The 14,769-nt window shown below is 43.6% G+C and overlaps 1 protein-coding gene across 5 annotated transcripts in view; it reads left to right on the top strand.

Moving 5' to 3' along the window:
• FAM13C (family with sequence similarity 13 member C) overlaps positions 1-14,769 on the top strand; it is a 220,291-nt gene that overhangs the window by 123,692 nt on the left and 81,830 nt on the right. For all 5 annotated transcript variants that reach the window (XM_043550246.1, XM_043550247.1, XM_037904807.2 and 2 more), the window contains 2 exons: positions 5,384-5,440; positions 11,293-11,491. In XM_043550246.1, the coding sequence (XP_043406181.1) occupies positions 5,384-5,440; positions 11,293-11,491 (256 nt within the window). The remainder of the gene's footprint in view (positions 1-5,383; positions 5,441-11,292; positions 11,492-14,769) is intronic.

Below are 14,769 nucleotides of genomic sequence, written 5' to 3'. Positions count from 1 at the left end.
CATGTAAGGTACATTTCACATTGCCGAAATGCTGGGAATAAAAAGCCTAAGTTGATTGTGAGCTGTTTGCTAAAATGTTGCAGGGGAAATTATATATTTTGAAAGCAGTGGAGGTTGTAACTCAGTTTGAGCAATCCATACGTGCTGTCAAACTGACTAGAAAAGAACGGATGTAACATTTTTCTAGGGATTCCAAACACCTTTAACCTCCTATATACCTCTCTCTTTGCTTCATATATGTATTTTATCCCATTTTTGTAGTGCTACAGTAATCAGCATGAAATTAAATGGCATAAAAAAACAGAAAATGGTTTTTAATATTATTTTTAATTAGTTTTGCCACTATACATTTCTACCTTTAAATGCTGTATTGTGGGACAGCAAGGTCTAAAATGAAGGACAACATGTGGGACTTTCCAAATGAGGGACGAAGTAGGACATCACATTTTTAATACTTTCCCCACCCCTTCTCAACCTCAGTCCTTCAACGGCTCCTTTCTCTTCCTCAGCCTCAGGGCTTTCCCCTGCCTGTGCACATCTTTGCCTTTCCCCTGGTCATGCCACTAGGACCAATGGTGCAAGTCTTTCTCTGCCAGGCTTCCTGTCACCATCTAGAGGAAGCATTGCAGAGAGGCCTGCTTTGTAGTGCTAGTGTAAGCCACACACCTCCTGGGTGTGGTGCTCTGCCCATCTAGTGGGGGTGGGGGAAGAGACAGAGAGAGAGAGATTGATTTGATTGAGCTACAACCTTCGCTAATAGCTGGTTGGCTTTTAGCTCATGTAGTAGAGGCTCTTGCACTAAGCTCCAGAGGCCTCAGGTTTGATCCCGATGACCAGGGTCTTGTCGGCGTTACAAGTGGGGGCTTGTCCGGGATTTCAGCTGGGAAGTCTCTGAAGCTCGGAACGCACTTCCTCAGCTAGGGGAAATATGTAACCCACACACCTCCTGGGTGTGGTGTTCTGTCCCATCTAGTGGCACTGAGACCACTTAGAGATTGAGTCTGCTCTACAGCCTTAGCTAATAGCCAAAGAAAAGGACTACTTGTGGCACAAATAAATTTGTTAGCCTCTAAGGTGCCACAAGTACTCCTTTTCTTTTGAGAATACAGACTAACATGGCTGCTACTCTGAAGCTAATAGTCAGTTGCCTTTTAGCTCATGTGGTAGAGGCTCATGCACTAAGCTCCAGAAGCCTCAGGTTTGATCCCGCCCACCGACGACTGGGGTCTGTTGGCGTTACACTAGCACTGCCAATAGGGAAAAGGAGGAGGAAGGGTATGTGCACAGCAGTCACTACTGCAGTGGGACCTGGTGGCAACAGGGTGGAATAGAAGGTCTTTAGTCCAAAGGCATCTGAGAATGGTATATCCCACTTCGTGTGGGGCACTGGAGAAGTTTGCTAGAGCCCAGTAAAAACAGAACCCGGTTTTCACATCGAATTTGTCCTTTTTTTCTTTATTTTTAGCAAGTTTATAAACCCTGGGGGCTTGAAACATTCTTTTAAAAAAACCTGCTTGGGCCAGAATTGTCAAACTTGGGTGCTAAAGTTAGACGCTTTTATCCCTACTTACGCACTGAAATAAAAGATGCCAGATTTTCAGAGGTTCTGAGAACACACAGCTCCCATTGACTTCAGTGCAAATTGTTCATGCTGCGCACTTCTGAAAATGAGGTCACTTCTATTTAGCAGTGTAAATGAGGATCTAGGTACCTAACTTTAGGCATCCAATCTTGGTCTTACATTCTGAAGCACAATTCTGTTGCAAGGGGCAGATGCTCCAGAATCCTACAGTACACAGGACCTTGATATAAAACATCAAATTTCACTTCTTTCCAGGGACCTTTCTCAAGATAAGCCAAAAGTCCAGAGCTGCCAGTCTCCTAGTGGACTATATGTGCATCTGGTGAATGAGAAGTTACTGTTTACATCGGGGTGGTCAAACTTTCTGGCCCAAGGGCCACATCGGGGTGCAAAACTGTATGGCGGGCCGGGTAGGGAAGGCTGTGCCCCACAAACAGCCTGACTTCCACCCCTGCACCCTATCCGCCCCCTCCCACTTCCCGCCCACTGACTGTCCCCCTCAGAACCCCCAACCCATCCAACCCACCCTGCTCCTTGTTCCCTGACTGCCCCCTCCTTGGACACCCCCCCCGCCGCTCCCTGTCCCCTGACTGCCCTGAGCTATCCACACCCCCACCCCCTGACAGGCCCCCTGGGACCCCACCCCCATCCAACTCTCCCTGCTCCCTGTCCCCTGACTGCCCCCCCGGGACCCCCTACCCAACCCCCCCACTGCTGCGCGCTGCCGCACCATGCCACTCAGAGCGCAGGAGCTTGTAGCCCCACTGCCCGCGTGGCGGCGTGGCTGCAAGGGGGAGAGAACAGCAGGGGAGGGGCTGGGGGTTAGCCTCCAGGGCTAGGACCTCAGGGGTCGGGCTGGACGGTCCTGTGGGCTGGATATGGCCTGCAGGCCGTAGTTTGCCCACCTCTGGTTTATATGCATGTCTTAAATATCATAGCCTCAAAATAGATGCAGCTTTCCAGGTCCTCGGAAAGGACAAAGAAGGAACAAATCACGATACGTCCACTAAATACCACATTCTTTGGAAAAACAGTACATAGGAATTGCCATATTGGATTGGATCTGTCCATCTAGTAGCTCTGCTGTCTCTGATCATCTGGTGCCAGATGTGTCAGATGAAGGTCATTAAGGGACATCTCCCTGCTCTTAAAAAAAATAAAATGCTATATAGTGTAACAGTGGATATTTTCATTTTCCATGTAGTGCAATGCACTAATCCTTTTTAAAATCCTGCTAGGGTCTTAGCCTCAAGCAATATCTTGTGACAGTGCATTTCACAGGTTAACTTGGTATTTTTTTTTAAACAACATTTTTTATCAGTTTTAAATTTGATACCTTTTAATTTCATTGCCCCCTTGTTCTTATGAGCTGAGTAAATAGAAACACCCAATTGTCTTCTCTATGCTATTCATTATTTTGTGTATTTCTATACTGTCCCCCTGGATTAACAGTCCTCATCATATAATGTTCACATAGCTGTCTTAGAATTCTGTTTTTATTTATTATTTCAACCAATTACCTGTACTGAAGTAAGGTTCAGTGCTCTGTAGTTCACAGGATCACCCCTGAGCAAACTCGGTGGAACCAACACACAGGGGATTTGCTTAGTAGAGGGGAGAATCCCCAGGGCGTTCAGTTGATGTATGTATGCTGCATCTCTCACAGTCCCTTCATGTAGGGGATGTTCCTGGTGAAGAGAGCCATGGCCAGGAGTGCCTACATGCTCTGACTATTCTTGGCTGTCAGAGTGGTCCCTTAGAGCCACAGAGAGCCAGGTATGAGTAAGAGCAGCTCAAATTGGCCACCAGAACAGGAGAAATGTAAAGATGGTATAAAGCTACCTTTTCCTCTGGGTCTCTGTTACCGTGACAAGCTTAGCTTGGAATGGAGAAACCGGGCCAGTGTAGAGCTTCTATTCAAAGCAGGGTGGAAACCCTATCTACTGGCATTCTTAATTGATTCAGATACGCCCCAGCCAAGCCACACAACCTCCCCACCCAATAATTGCTCCTCTCCTAAACCGGTCCAGGCCTCTCACTTATTTTAGTCTCCTGTGGGGAGCTTTGGTGGCATTCTGCTCCCTTTTGGTGTCTTCACTGGGCCGATTAGCAGGGCCATTCCACCTCTGTCAAGGAACATTATTCCTCTCTATCTCCTCTCCTTGTGTTCTCCCATCTCTTTCCTTTCCCTGATTTTCCCCTTCTAAGTTCCCAACTCCTATCCCCAAATTTTCCAACTGATTTTTCCCTTCCCAAATTTAGATGAAGATTTCTTCTGGCAAGTGGCTTTCTCCCTTTAACACTGGTTAGCTGGAGAGTGGCTCTCAGGGCCACTCCCCTACCAGTATTTAACCATAGGAGAATAGAGGAGGCAATACTCCACTGGCAACAGGAGCTCTATGGAGAGGCTTGCCATTGGAACTGTTTCTGCAACTGCAATGTATTACTCAGTATACATTGCTTCTCTTCCTTGTCTGCAGTTCTGTGGGCAGAATCCCAGCATGGGGGTCGTACTCATGCCCAAACAAAGGTCACATTAACATACTTGAAAAATTAGCACTACTGTATTACCTAAACACTGAGGCGCTCAGTAATTTTGAAGAGAAAAAATATTTTTTCCTTTTAAAAGAAATGCACTCAAGGCATCCTCAGTGGATGCGTTTATTAACTCCTGCCCCCCCCCCTAAAAAATAGGTAGGTCAATGCAGGAAGTGTAAACAGCTTGAGAGAGTATCCCTTTAAATAATTTCATCATCAGCTTGCCTGTTGATAAAGATACCAGCAGAAGACTGGCAGGGAGAGGAGCATATTAAAATCTTACCATCAAATTGCCATGCAGGGATACACGTTTATCATTTAACGTGTTCTTTCCAGAGCCAGGCGGCTTTCGTCAATAATTAATTAATCAATTGAATTACAGGTTGCTTCCCACATAATGAATAGATTCTTCTGCCAGCTAGCATCAAGTAATCCAGGCCTGTTCAGTGTTTGTGCAGTGTGAGTATGAGCAGAGGGTGAGGAGAAGGGAGTGGGGGGGTGGGAGGGGCAAACATTTGTCCAGAATTAATAGAGTGGAAGGTAGAATCTTCTTTATATCAGGGTCTAGATGGGAAGAGAAGCCCCCATTGTGCACTGCAGTTTGGATCAGCAGATTGTCTTGCACTGAGCATTACAAAGTTAATCTATACTTGACGTCATTCTGAATCTCTGGTCAACAGTTGGGTATTTAACGTGTTTTTTCGGCATTTTCTCCTTATTATGCTAGTTTTGCTTTAGGAATACTTAATTCTATTGAGATTTGATCTCAATGTTTTGGATCATTTTTCACCTCAGTAATCTAATTTATACTGGGATTTTTTTCCAGTAGCGTTACAAAGGCCAACTGCTCTACAACTGTTAATTTCTTTAATAGGTCTTGGAGGAAAAACTGCACTGTGCGTTAATTACTGTTTATAATACTTTGAGCAAAGTAGGCTATTAGCAATTAAAAAGGAGGATGTCTCCTTTATTTTCTACAATTTTTACAGTAGAAGCTGCATTTTATTTGTCACGGGATTTCTAATAAGACAAAGGAGAGAGAGCAAATGGTGTATCTAATTCTGTAGAAAATCAGATTTTAAAATATCACAACAGACTTTGCAAACAGAGAAACTATGTCATGAATTGACTTCAGTTAAAGCTTGAGAAAGAGGAATGTTTAGAGAATTGTACGTGTCACTTCAAACTGAGCAGTTTTGTTACTGAAAAGATAAAGTGTACAACTGGCAGAAAGTGAATAATGATTTTATATCCATTTTCAAGGTGTGAAGAGGATACAGAGTCTGTACATGAAGACCAAGCAGCAAACTCCATCCACAGGTATTTACTCTATATCTTATCTGAAAACCTTTGGCAAGGGATCTGACTTTTCTCTTTCATCCCCATCTATCAGGGATCATCTGTTAATGGTACCCAAAAACTCAAGGAACATCATCGCTGTGAATAAAAATTCTTCTAAATTACAGAATAGTTTAGTTTAAGTATTTTTGAGATGAAAATCACCCATGGTATATTTGTGTATTTCTGCTTTTGGACAACACAACTTAACATTCCAGACAATTTAAAATTTAGACAATTTAAAACCAACTGTATTTCAATATATTTATAGAACTGCCCATACAAGAGAGAGCAATCCACCCAGTAACAATAATAGCTACCCTGGACCAAACTTTCTATCCACAACCCATTTCCCTGGGGGAAAAGTTGGGGTTTGCACTGTGCCTACAAGGTTAACACATCCGGGCTCTAGTGAGCCAAGCAGGGAAAAGCTGGTTCATTAGCTGGGGTCCCAATACAGAGAACGCTGTATCAACAGACTACTCTCTATTAAACTCCTGAGGGGCTCCAGCTGAAGCATCTCTGATAATCTCAGCTCTGGGAGTTCAGACAGGGAGAGAGGTGATCTCGCAGGTAATCAGGTCACAGATCCTAGGGCTTTATTGGTTAAAACTGAGAGCCTGGCTTCTATCTGAAAACTGGCAGCCAGTGTAGAGTACAGAGCATGGCCGGTAACCTATTCTCTCATGATGCACTGCTTAATAAGTGGGCAGCCCTACTCTCTCACTAGCTTAGATTTCCGAATGGTTTTGATGTGTAGTTCTATACAGAGTATATTAAAGGAGTCTAACCTCGAAGTAACAAAGGCATGGATAACTACAGCAAAGTCTGCATCTGCGTGGAAAGGTTGTACTCTGCTTGCCAGACAAAGATGGAAGACTTCTGTCCTAGCCACAGCTTTTACCTGAGCTCTCAAGAGTGTCCCAGGGTCTAATTAAACCACCGAGACTGTGAGTTGCTGTTCTGCATGGTAACCCTTTCCTGCAATCGGGATTCTGATATAATTTTCACCAACTTACCCAGCTGCCTCCCACAAACTACCAACCTTATCTCACTTTTTTTCTGGACTAAGATACGGGGTTGGGGTGGGGGAAAGGAGTGTGAGTAGTGGATGCCTTCCTCTAGGGAGTGACAATGACTGCCTGTGAGGGAGTGGAGGGAAGGGCAGCGGTATGGCTGGGAACATGTCTGGAAGCCCACGAGGTAGGAAAAATGAGACTGGCATGCTTTCCCGCCTCTCAGCTCAAAACCTAGCCTACTCTGGCTGTCCAAATCCTACTTCATGTGCCCTTCTCTCTCCCTTATTTCAATAGACCTGGAGGAAATCTAGTAGCCCATAGGAAAGGTAAGAAACTGAGTGGAAAGAGCAAGGCAAGAAGATATGAAAGGATGGGGAAGGGAGTTTGCAGAAAGAGGTCATGGATGTAGGAAGGAATGGTTTGTGTGAGAGGAATGACCAAAATACTAGAAGGGCTACAGCCCTGCTAAACCAATGACTTCCGAAGCCTGTGGCATTAGGTGATTGTATGGGAAAAGATGCTTTTGACTTTTAGTAGGGAAGGCAAAAAGTAGCATCTCTAAGGCCATGTCTATGCTACAAACATTGGTCGATGCAAGTTACGTTGGCATAAAGCTGCCACAGTTAGTATATCACTCATGCATGTGCACTTGGCTCCTTGTGTTGGCACTGCATGTACTCATCAGGAGTGCTTGGGTCAATGTGCGGTATCTTAGTGTGCAACTCACGACCATCTGGAGCACTGTCTCTTGGGAAACTTTGGCACTGCATAGTAGGGCAGAAGTGAGTTGTATAGGGGTGACTGGGAGCAAGGGGTCAAGTTCACATCAATCAGCTTTCTCCATCCTATAATGCCGTTCCTACCCCATAATTTTCAGGCCTTTTTTAAAAATCCCACAAAACCCAGCAGCACTTCTGTCTGTCTGCCATCTCTGACAGAAGCATGGAGCCTGAGCTCCCAAGAGTGTCTTAGGGTCTAATTAAACCACTCTTCACTATTGCACTATTGTCATGAGAACTGCAAACACACGACGAATGATCTCTGGTATTTGCAGAGCCATAGGAAGAACCTCAGCAGTGGGGGGACATGACAATTTTGTGGAGGACAGATTGCCGTGGGACGTAGCAAGAACCAATTCAAGGTTGTTGGTGGCATTCACGGGGAAGCTGCAGACAGTAGAGTGCTGCTTCTGGGCCTGAGAAACGATCTCTGACTGCTGAGAATGCATTGTAATGCAGGTTCAGGATGATGAGCAGTAGCTATAGAATATTCAGATGTGAAAGGCTACGTTCCTGGATCTGGATGCTGAGCTCTTCCTAGCTCTAATGCAGGGATACCAGAATAAGATGCACTGACAGTTGACAAGTGAGTGGCGATTGCACTGTGGAAACTTGCAACTCCCAGTTGCTGCCAGTCAGTAGGAAACCATTTTGGAGTTGGAAAATCCACATGTCATGCAAGTATGCAGGGCCATTAATTGTGTCCTGCTACACAAGACTGTGACTCTCAGTAATGTACGTGACTTAGTGGGGCTCCCGAACTGCGGTGGTGCAATAGATATCATGTGTATCCCTATTTTGGGAACAGACCACCTTGCCCCAGAGTACTTCAACAGAAAGGGCTACTTTTCTATGGTTATGCAACCCTTGTGGATCACCAGGGATGCTTCACTGACATCAGTGTGGACTGGTCAGGGAAGGTTCATTACACACACCTTTGAGAACATAGGACTGTTCAGAAAGCTGCAAGCAGGGACATTTTTTCATGACCAGCAGATTACCATTGGTGATGATAAAAGCCAGTAGTGATCCTGGAGGACCCAGTCTATCCCTTGCTTCCTTGGCTCATGAAGTCGTACACCGGCCACCTGAACAACACCAAGGAAAGATTCAGCTACCAGCTCAGCAGGGGCAGAATGGCAGCTGAATGTATTTTGGTGGCTGAAGGGATGCTGGTGGAGTTTACGCACAAGATTGGATTTCTGCAAGAGAAAAAAACCAGTGGTTATAGGTACCTGTTGTGTCCTGCATAATATCTGTGAAACAAAGGAGGAAAAATTGCTGCCATGGTGGAGATGGAGCGTCTGTCTCCTGAGTTTGCACAGCCAGCCACAAAGGCTATTAGAGCTCAATGCGGAGCTGTACAATCAAGGGAGGCCTTGAAAGAGCACTTTAACGGTCAGCCTCAGCAATGCACTGTGTGGACTGTGCTCTACGTGTTCTGAAGTTTTGGGGGCTGTTAGGAACTGTGTGGTGCTTGGTGTACATTTATTAATATAACACTGTCTGGTAATGTGCCTATTAATTATATGGTGCTTGCTGTGAATTTATAATTATTACACTGTGTTTGTCACTGATCCTATGAGTTTTTTGACCTCTACAATAACAGGTAGTGGGAGCTTTCAGTAGTGCTATGCATTCTTCAGCATATGTTATGAAGTAATACAGATCAATTGTTTACCAAAAATAGATTTTTATTACATAACAAAACCAGTGCAAAAAAGTGCAATTAAAAAAGACATTCAATAAAAAACTTTTAAAATAAATTAATGGAACAGAACTTAATAAGAGGACAGAACATTCATGTCCATTTCAGTCCATTTTGGCTACCCATACAGCAACTGTGATTCTCACAAGTTAGTGTATGTGAAGCTGTGGTTTTCCTACTGTCCCTTGATGTGCTCCCTGTCCTTTTTCTGCTGGGACTCCTGGGCCTTTCTTCTGTCTGCTCTTTCTTTCTCCAGGCTGTCTGCAATGTTCACCCTCCAAGTACTCTGTTCACGGTCCAATGCAGCGCTGGTTTGCATGATCTTGATGAACATCTCCTCCTGTGTCCTCTTCTTTCTCCTCCTTATCATGGTCAGGCAATCTGTGGGTATGGAGGAATGCACTGGCAGCATCTATGGATAAACACACAGAGGTTTCATTGTATGTATAGTGACAGCAGAAAGCACAAGTTAAGTTTCAGAACTTCCTTCCCTTTCTTTCCCTAACATTTTAAACAAGACATGCTTATTGCTACTTCCGCCTTGGAGCACCTGTGCACAACATGGCTATCCAATCCCAGCCATGGTGAGTATGGCCAAGGGCAGGTGTAGGGAAGGGGGGGATACGAGGAAGGAATTGTTTGGTGGCATGCAACAGTAAAATTTTGGCCCTATTTCCATGTATATGAGTGCATGTTAATGGTAGTGAGCACCAGTGCTGTTCTTCCCAGGTGATGGTGATTTTAGCTATCTCACTCCTGAGGGTAACGAAGGCATAGAGAGCACAGCAGCTACTTGTGTTCCTAAGCCACCTGGACCCATACTCTGCTAGCCTGTTTACTGCAGTGGTACCTGATGAAGTCAACAGAGACTGGTGTGGGAACGTGTCCTATCGCGGAGCAATAAGGCTGTCAATACTAGAAACCTTCAGGAGAAGATTGCAGAGTACCTCCAAGAAAGTTGCAACAAGATCTCTCTCAGGAGAATTCAAGGCACATACCTGTGTCTATAAACCAAGTACTGCTCATGGGCAGCCCAGCTAACTCTGCAGGGAATGAAAAGCAAATAACAGCTCCGCCTCTCTTAGTTATATTGTTACCTCTTCTAGTATAAGTCAATACCTGTGTCCTGCTATGCTGGGGTCAGGCACCATCTTGACATTTCAACATTACAATGGGAAATGCCTTCATATGCTTACCTGAAGTTCCTTCCCCTGAATAGGGCTTCCCATAGGAAGTTACTGGACTGTGTGGAGTTTTGGGCAGATTCTGGCTCGCAGCATAGCTGGACCCCACAGTTGCTTGTCCCTCATCTTCCTCCTCCTTGCCATTCACAACAAGGGGTCTGTGTCTTGGGCTCATTGGAGGGATCCACGTCACGCTGTGGGATGCTGGTGGGGTTTCTGCCAAGTATGCAGATCATTTTAAAAACAGCAGGTCTGTGGCACCAAATCGACTTTTGAGCTCCCTGGCCTTCTGGCAGGCCTGCTGCAGTTCCTTTGCTTTTACGTGGCATTGCTGCTGATCCCTGATGTGCCCCTTCACTGCCTGTCGATGTCCATGTTTCTACAACTACTCCGTAGCTGTGCTTGCACAGCCTCTTCTCCCCACGGGCCCAGATGTTCATGTAAAGCGTGGCGTGGCATCAGCATGGTTGGTTGGGCAGTTGCACACAAGAAGGAAGAGCTGCTAGATGTGCATGTCGAGTTGGGCAATCGGGAAAAGGCATTTCAAAAATATGCAGGGTTTATAAAGGGAGAGGGGATGGCTTCTGCTCCCCAGGAACACAGGGCTATAGCGGTCAGTGTCAGGCATTGTGGCACAGCTTCTGGACGACTGCTAGGGTTGACATAGCTCACGGTGTCTGCACTCACACTATGTCGAGCACAGTAGATCGACCATGGCTCAAAGCCATTTGGGGAGCTGGTGTTACTGTGTTGCTGGAACAGGATGCTTACATCAGCGAGAAACAAATTTGAATATAGATGTATGCACAACTAGGTCAGTGAAAGGCAACTTATGTCGACCTACCTTTGTAGTGTAGCTCAGGCCACACTGAGGCCACATAGTTTACAGGCACCTAAATTACAGTTGCTTAAGTTATTCTGTATACAAATGTGTACTAATGCATTTAGCATATGGTCTGATAATAAACTGCAGACTATAATGGAGACTTGTTTTATTAATGTACACAATGTTTAGCTCCTATATGTCCTTACCCTGGCAATGCTAACATATCAAAACTGAGACTTTGGCACCAGTCCTCCTCAGTATTGTTCTGAGAGATGGCTAAAATCCTGCCTTACACCTTGTGGTTTTATTTTCTTCTAGAGATGAAAACAACAAAGAAAACTATCCCAACAATACTACAGTCTTAGAGGACAGCCAGCCAGCGTTACAAGACACCCAGCAGCACGTGGAACAGACAGCCCATGACTGCACACTACGGGTTGGAATGGGCAACTTAAAATTAAGAAAGCCCAAAACCATTGCAAAACTAGAAAATGGGAAAAACCATGAAGAAAGTCAGGTAATAAAATAAAGCTGATCTGTTTCTGCTAGATATTTATGGTGCAGTGTCATAGCAGGAATATGTTTTAAATGCAAAGTGATGCAAATGATAGCATTATTAATCCCTGCTCTGACTCACCTCCACAATGATGTGGGCCATGTATCTGGTACAAGTGACACTGCAGTTGAAGTAATTCTTTCAGTAAGGGAATCATGCAGAATCAGTGAGAATTCCCTGACATAGTGATTGTGAATCCACAACTGCTCACTGCTGTGAGTAAGGTTGTCACAGTATGGCCTATAGTGAGGATGTGCAAATTATTTCTCCTTCTGAGTTATCTTCTTGTATTTCCTGGATGTGCTGGAATAACGGCAAGATCTTTCTCTTTTGTGGCTTGTGCTAGAGATTTAAACTGGGGTCTATGTCAAACCTCTAAATGCTGTAATGTTTTATTAATTCTTAATTATTAGGAGATATTTGGTAGGGTGGCTGGAGGATGTTACATCTCATCCCTTTATCCCATTCAGTAGGTATGAAAAATTAGTGAAAATAATATACTCGGGGTATGTCTACACTGCAGCTGAGAGTGACTCTCCCAGAAAGGGTAGACAGACTCTCACTGGTGTATCAGGAAAAGCAGCTAATCACGAGGGCATAAAGTAAGGTGGAGAGATGATTGGTCTCTTACCCTCTTGTTAATTATTTTTCTTGCTACCCTGAGTCTGGAGGGGAAACCCCCCCAATAAGCCATGACGTTTTCCTGTGATACAGTGCTTGGATTGGGAAACAAAAAAGTGATGAATTCCACTCATACCTGCCGTTCCCCAGGCCCTGTTTCCAATCAATGAGAAGCGTGGGTACCATTCTGCCCCCACCTCTGAACTGAATACTGATGCAGTATCTCAGCGAGCAGAATTAGCACTATGAATATGATTCGTCCCCACATAAAATAAATGTTACTTCATCACAGGAAGTTAAAGTACCCTCATCACTGATTAGGTTATACTTTGGGCCCTGATCCAGCAATGAGCTCTCCAGGGGCAGACCTCTTTGAATCATTGATTTCAGTGGAGTCTGCCCACATGGAACAGTTTGCTGGATTGAAGCTTTCTGGGAAAAAGGCGCACTTTTACAAACTCCTAGTTCACTCTCATATAAGAGAATGTGCATTCACTAAGCCCCATCTGCAGGCCCAGTGTGGCTGCATGAGCCTCTAGGTTTGTTTTGTTGTTTTCTTGAACCAAGTGCACATCTGGCACCCAGGCTGTTGTTTAAAGTGCTTATGAAAAGTAAGGGCTCTGCTTGTAGAAATGTTCAGGGGCAGGTTTTCAAGTCAAGAGCTCCAATATACTATAAACTTCAAACTCTAAAGCGCTTTGTCTGTTTTAGTAACTGATTGTATCTAATCTGCTTCTTTCCATTCTGACTCTCTGCTTTACTTGAAATTGAAAACAAAGTGTTGTTGTTTTTCTAGTAGCTGCTGTTTACATGGCAAGTTGTCATTATCTTGAAAAAGGGAAAGAGACTGATGATTTGAAACAATGTGCTACTGTGCACACCGGGGCTTCTTCTAAACATATTGCCACCACCAAGCCTCTCAGCAAGCTCACAACTGTACACATAAGGCAGCCAATATGCATCTGACTGGCTCTGCTGCCTAATTTTGTTCATTTGAAAATGAAAATGAGAATGCTCTCCACAAAATGATTGTCATTCTAGCTCAAGTGATTCCCTATTTTTATTGACACAGAATGTTCCTTTAATGACATCCTCTCCCCAATTTCACTCCTACAATGCGTAAAGAAGCATTTATTCAAATCATGACAATATCTAATTACAGATTTTGCTTTGACATACCAGAGATTTGATGATTATTCACATCTCTGTGTTAGTAGCTACTAAGCTCTGAGCAGTTACAACACCTTGAGTTGCTCCTGACAGAATTTAGCTCTTTAATAACAGAACAAGTATTGAGCTATTGAGAGTTAGGGACAGAATTGGTGCACTTATTTGATACACAGCAATCTGTGTGCATAGGGCCAGAGTCTATAAGTTTCCATCAGTGGAAACCCAGATGCATGGCTATGGTAGTGGAAAGGCTGTGTAGAGGGAGCGGTATCTCTGTATACATAAAAGAATAGGTCAGAAATTACAGGTGAACTGGTGCTGGGACATGTTGCAATGGCAGAGGTAAATCCTAGAAAAGTAACAGGATGTCAGACTAAAGAGCAAAATAAAAATAGCACATGGCCAAAAATAAATCTATAAATGTTTATATGCCAATGCAAGAAACTTACAAGGATGGGAGTAGGTGGGAAAGCAAACTAGAATACCTGGCAATGGAGCTTGATACGTGATCACATTTCGAAAGACCTCAGCACTCAGTTCCCGTTCTTGTCAGTGGGAGCTGTTTAGCATTGCGCACTACTGAAAATCTGGCCATTCATTAAGATGTCCAAAAGTGAGCCTGAGTTCTTTTGAACATATAGCCCATAATGGGCATTGCTGAAACTTGAACAAATTTCAGAGATCAGTGGGATACTGGGATATGTGGCTATGAACTGAACAGGAAGGACAGATGTGGGAGAGAAGCATGAAACCTAAAAGATTCTATAGAACTAGGGCTGGTCAATTTTCATGACATTTTTTCTAGGAAAAAAATGGAAACAAAGCATTTCAGAGTGGAGCCCTCTGAGTTTTATTTTGAAAGGACTGTTTTAAAAATTATTATTTTATATTGGTTTGTAGTTTGTGTATATTAATTTTTATTTTATATTATATTTTAATTTAAAAACTATTATTAAGCCCTTGTTTTAAAATAATATAAAATTATATAATACAATAAAGCATGCAAATAAAACAAAAATGTAAAAAAGCCAAACATTTTTATTAACCCAAAAGAAAATTTTTCAGAAATTTCATTTTGTGGCAAATATTAAAACTTTGATTTTTTCATTCTGGTAATTTTGAAATGCCAGAATTTCCTGTGGATAGAAATTTTGACCAGCGCTATATAGAATCTAATGTGATAACATGTCTGAGTGAAGAGGACTATGTAGTAGAATCTGTACAGACACAAATGCCATGTGATAGACACAAATATACTAGTAGGGAGTATTGTAGCCTGCTATAAAGATGATTTAGAGACAACTTTGCACATAACGCAGAACTAGACCAAAGAATTTAATAGAGAATAATAGCCTTTCCATGGGCATTTTGAACTGTACTGTAGATTTCAATAGCTGGTATATAATTCTCGATTAAATCCTAGTTGACAGTTCACAACAGTTATACAG

The sequence above is a fragment of the Chelonia mydas genome, chromosome 7 (assembly GCF_015237465.2).
Source record: "Chelonia mydas isolate rCheMyd1 chromosome 7, rCheMyd1.pri.v2, whole genome shotgun sequence".
NCBI classification, from domain to species: domain Eukaryota; kingdom Metazoa; phylum Chordata; order Testudines; family Cheloniidae; genus Chelonia; species Chelonia mydas.
Note: the sequence above shows the minus strand (reverse complement) of the source record. Positions and strands in the feature narration are given on the sequence as shown.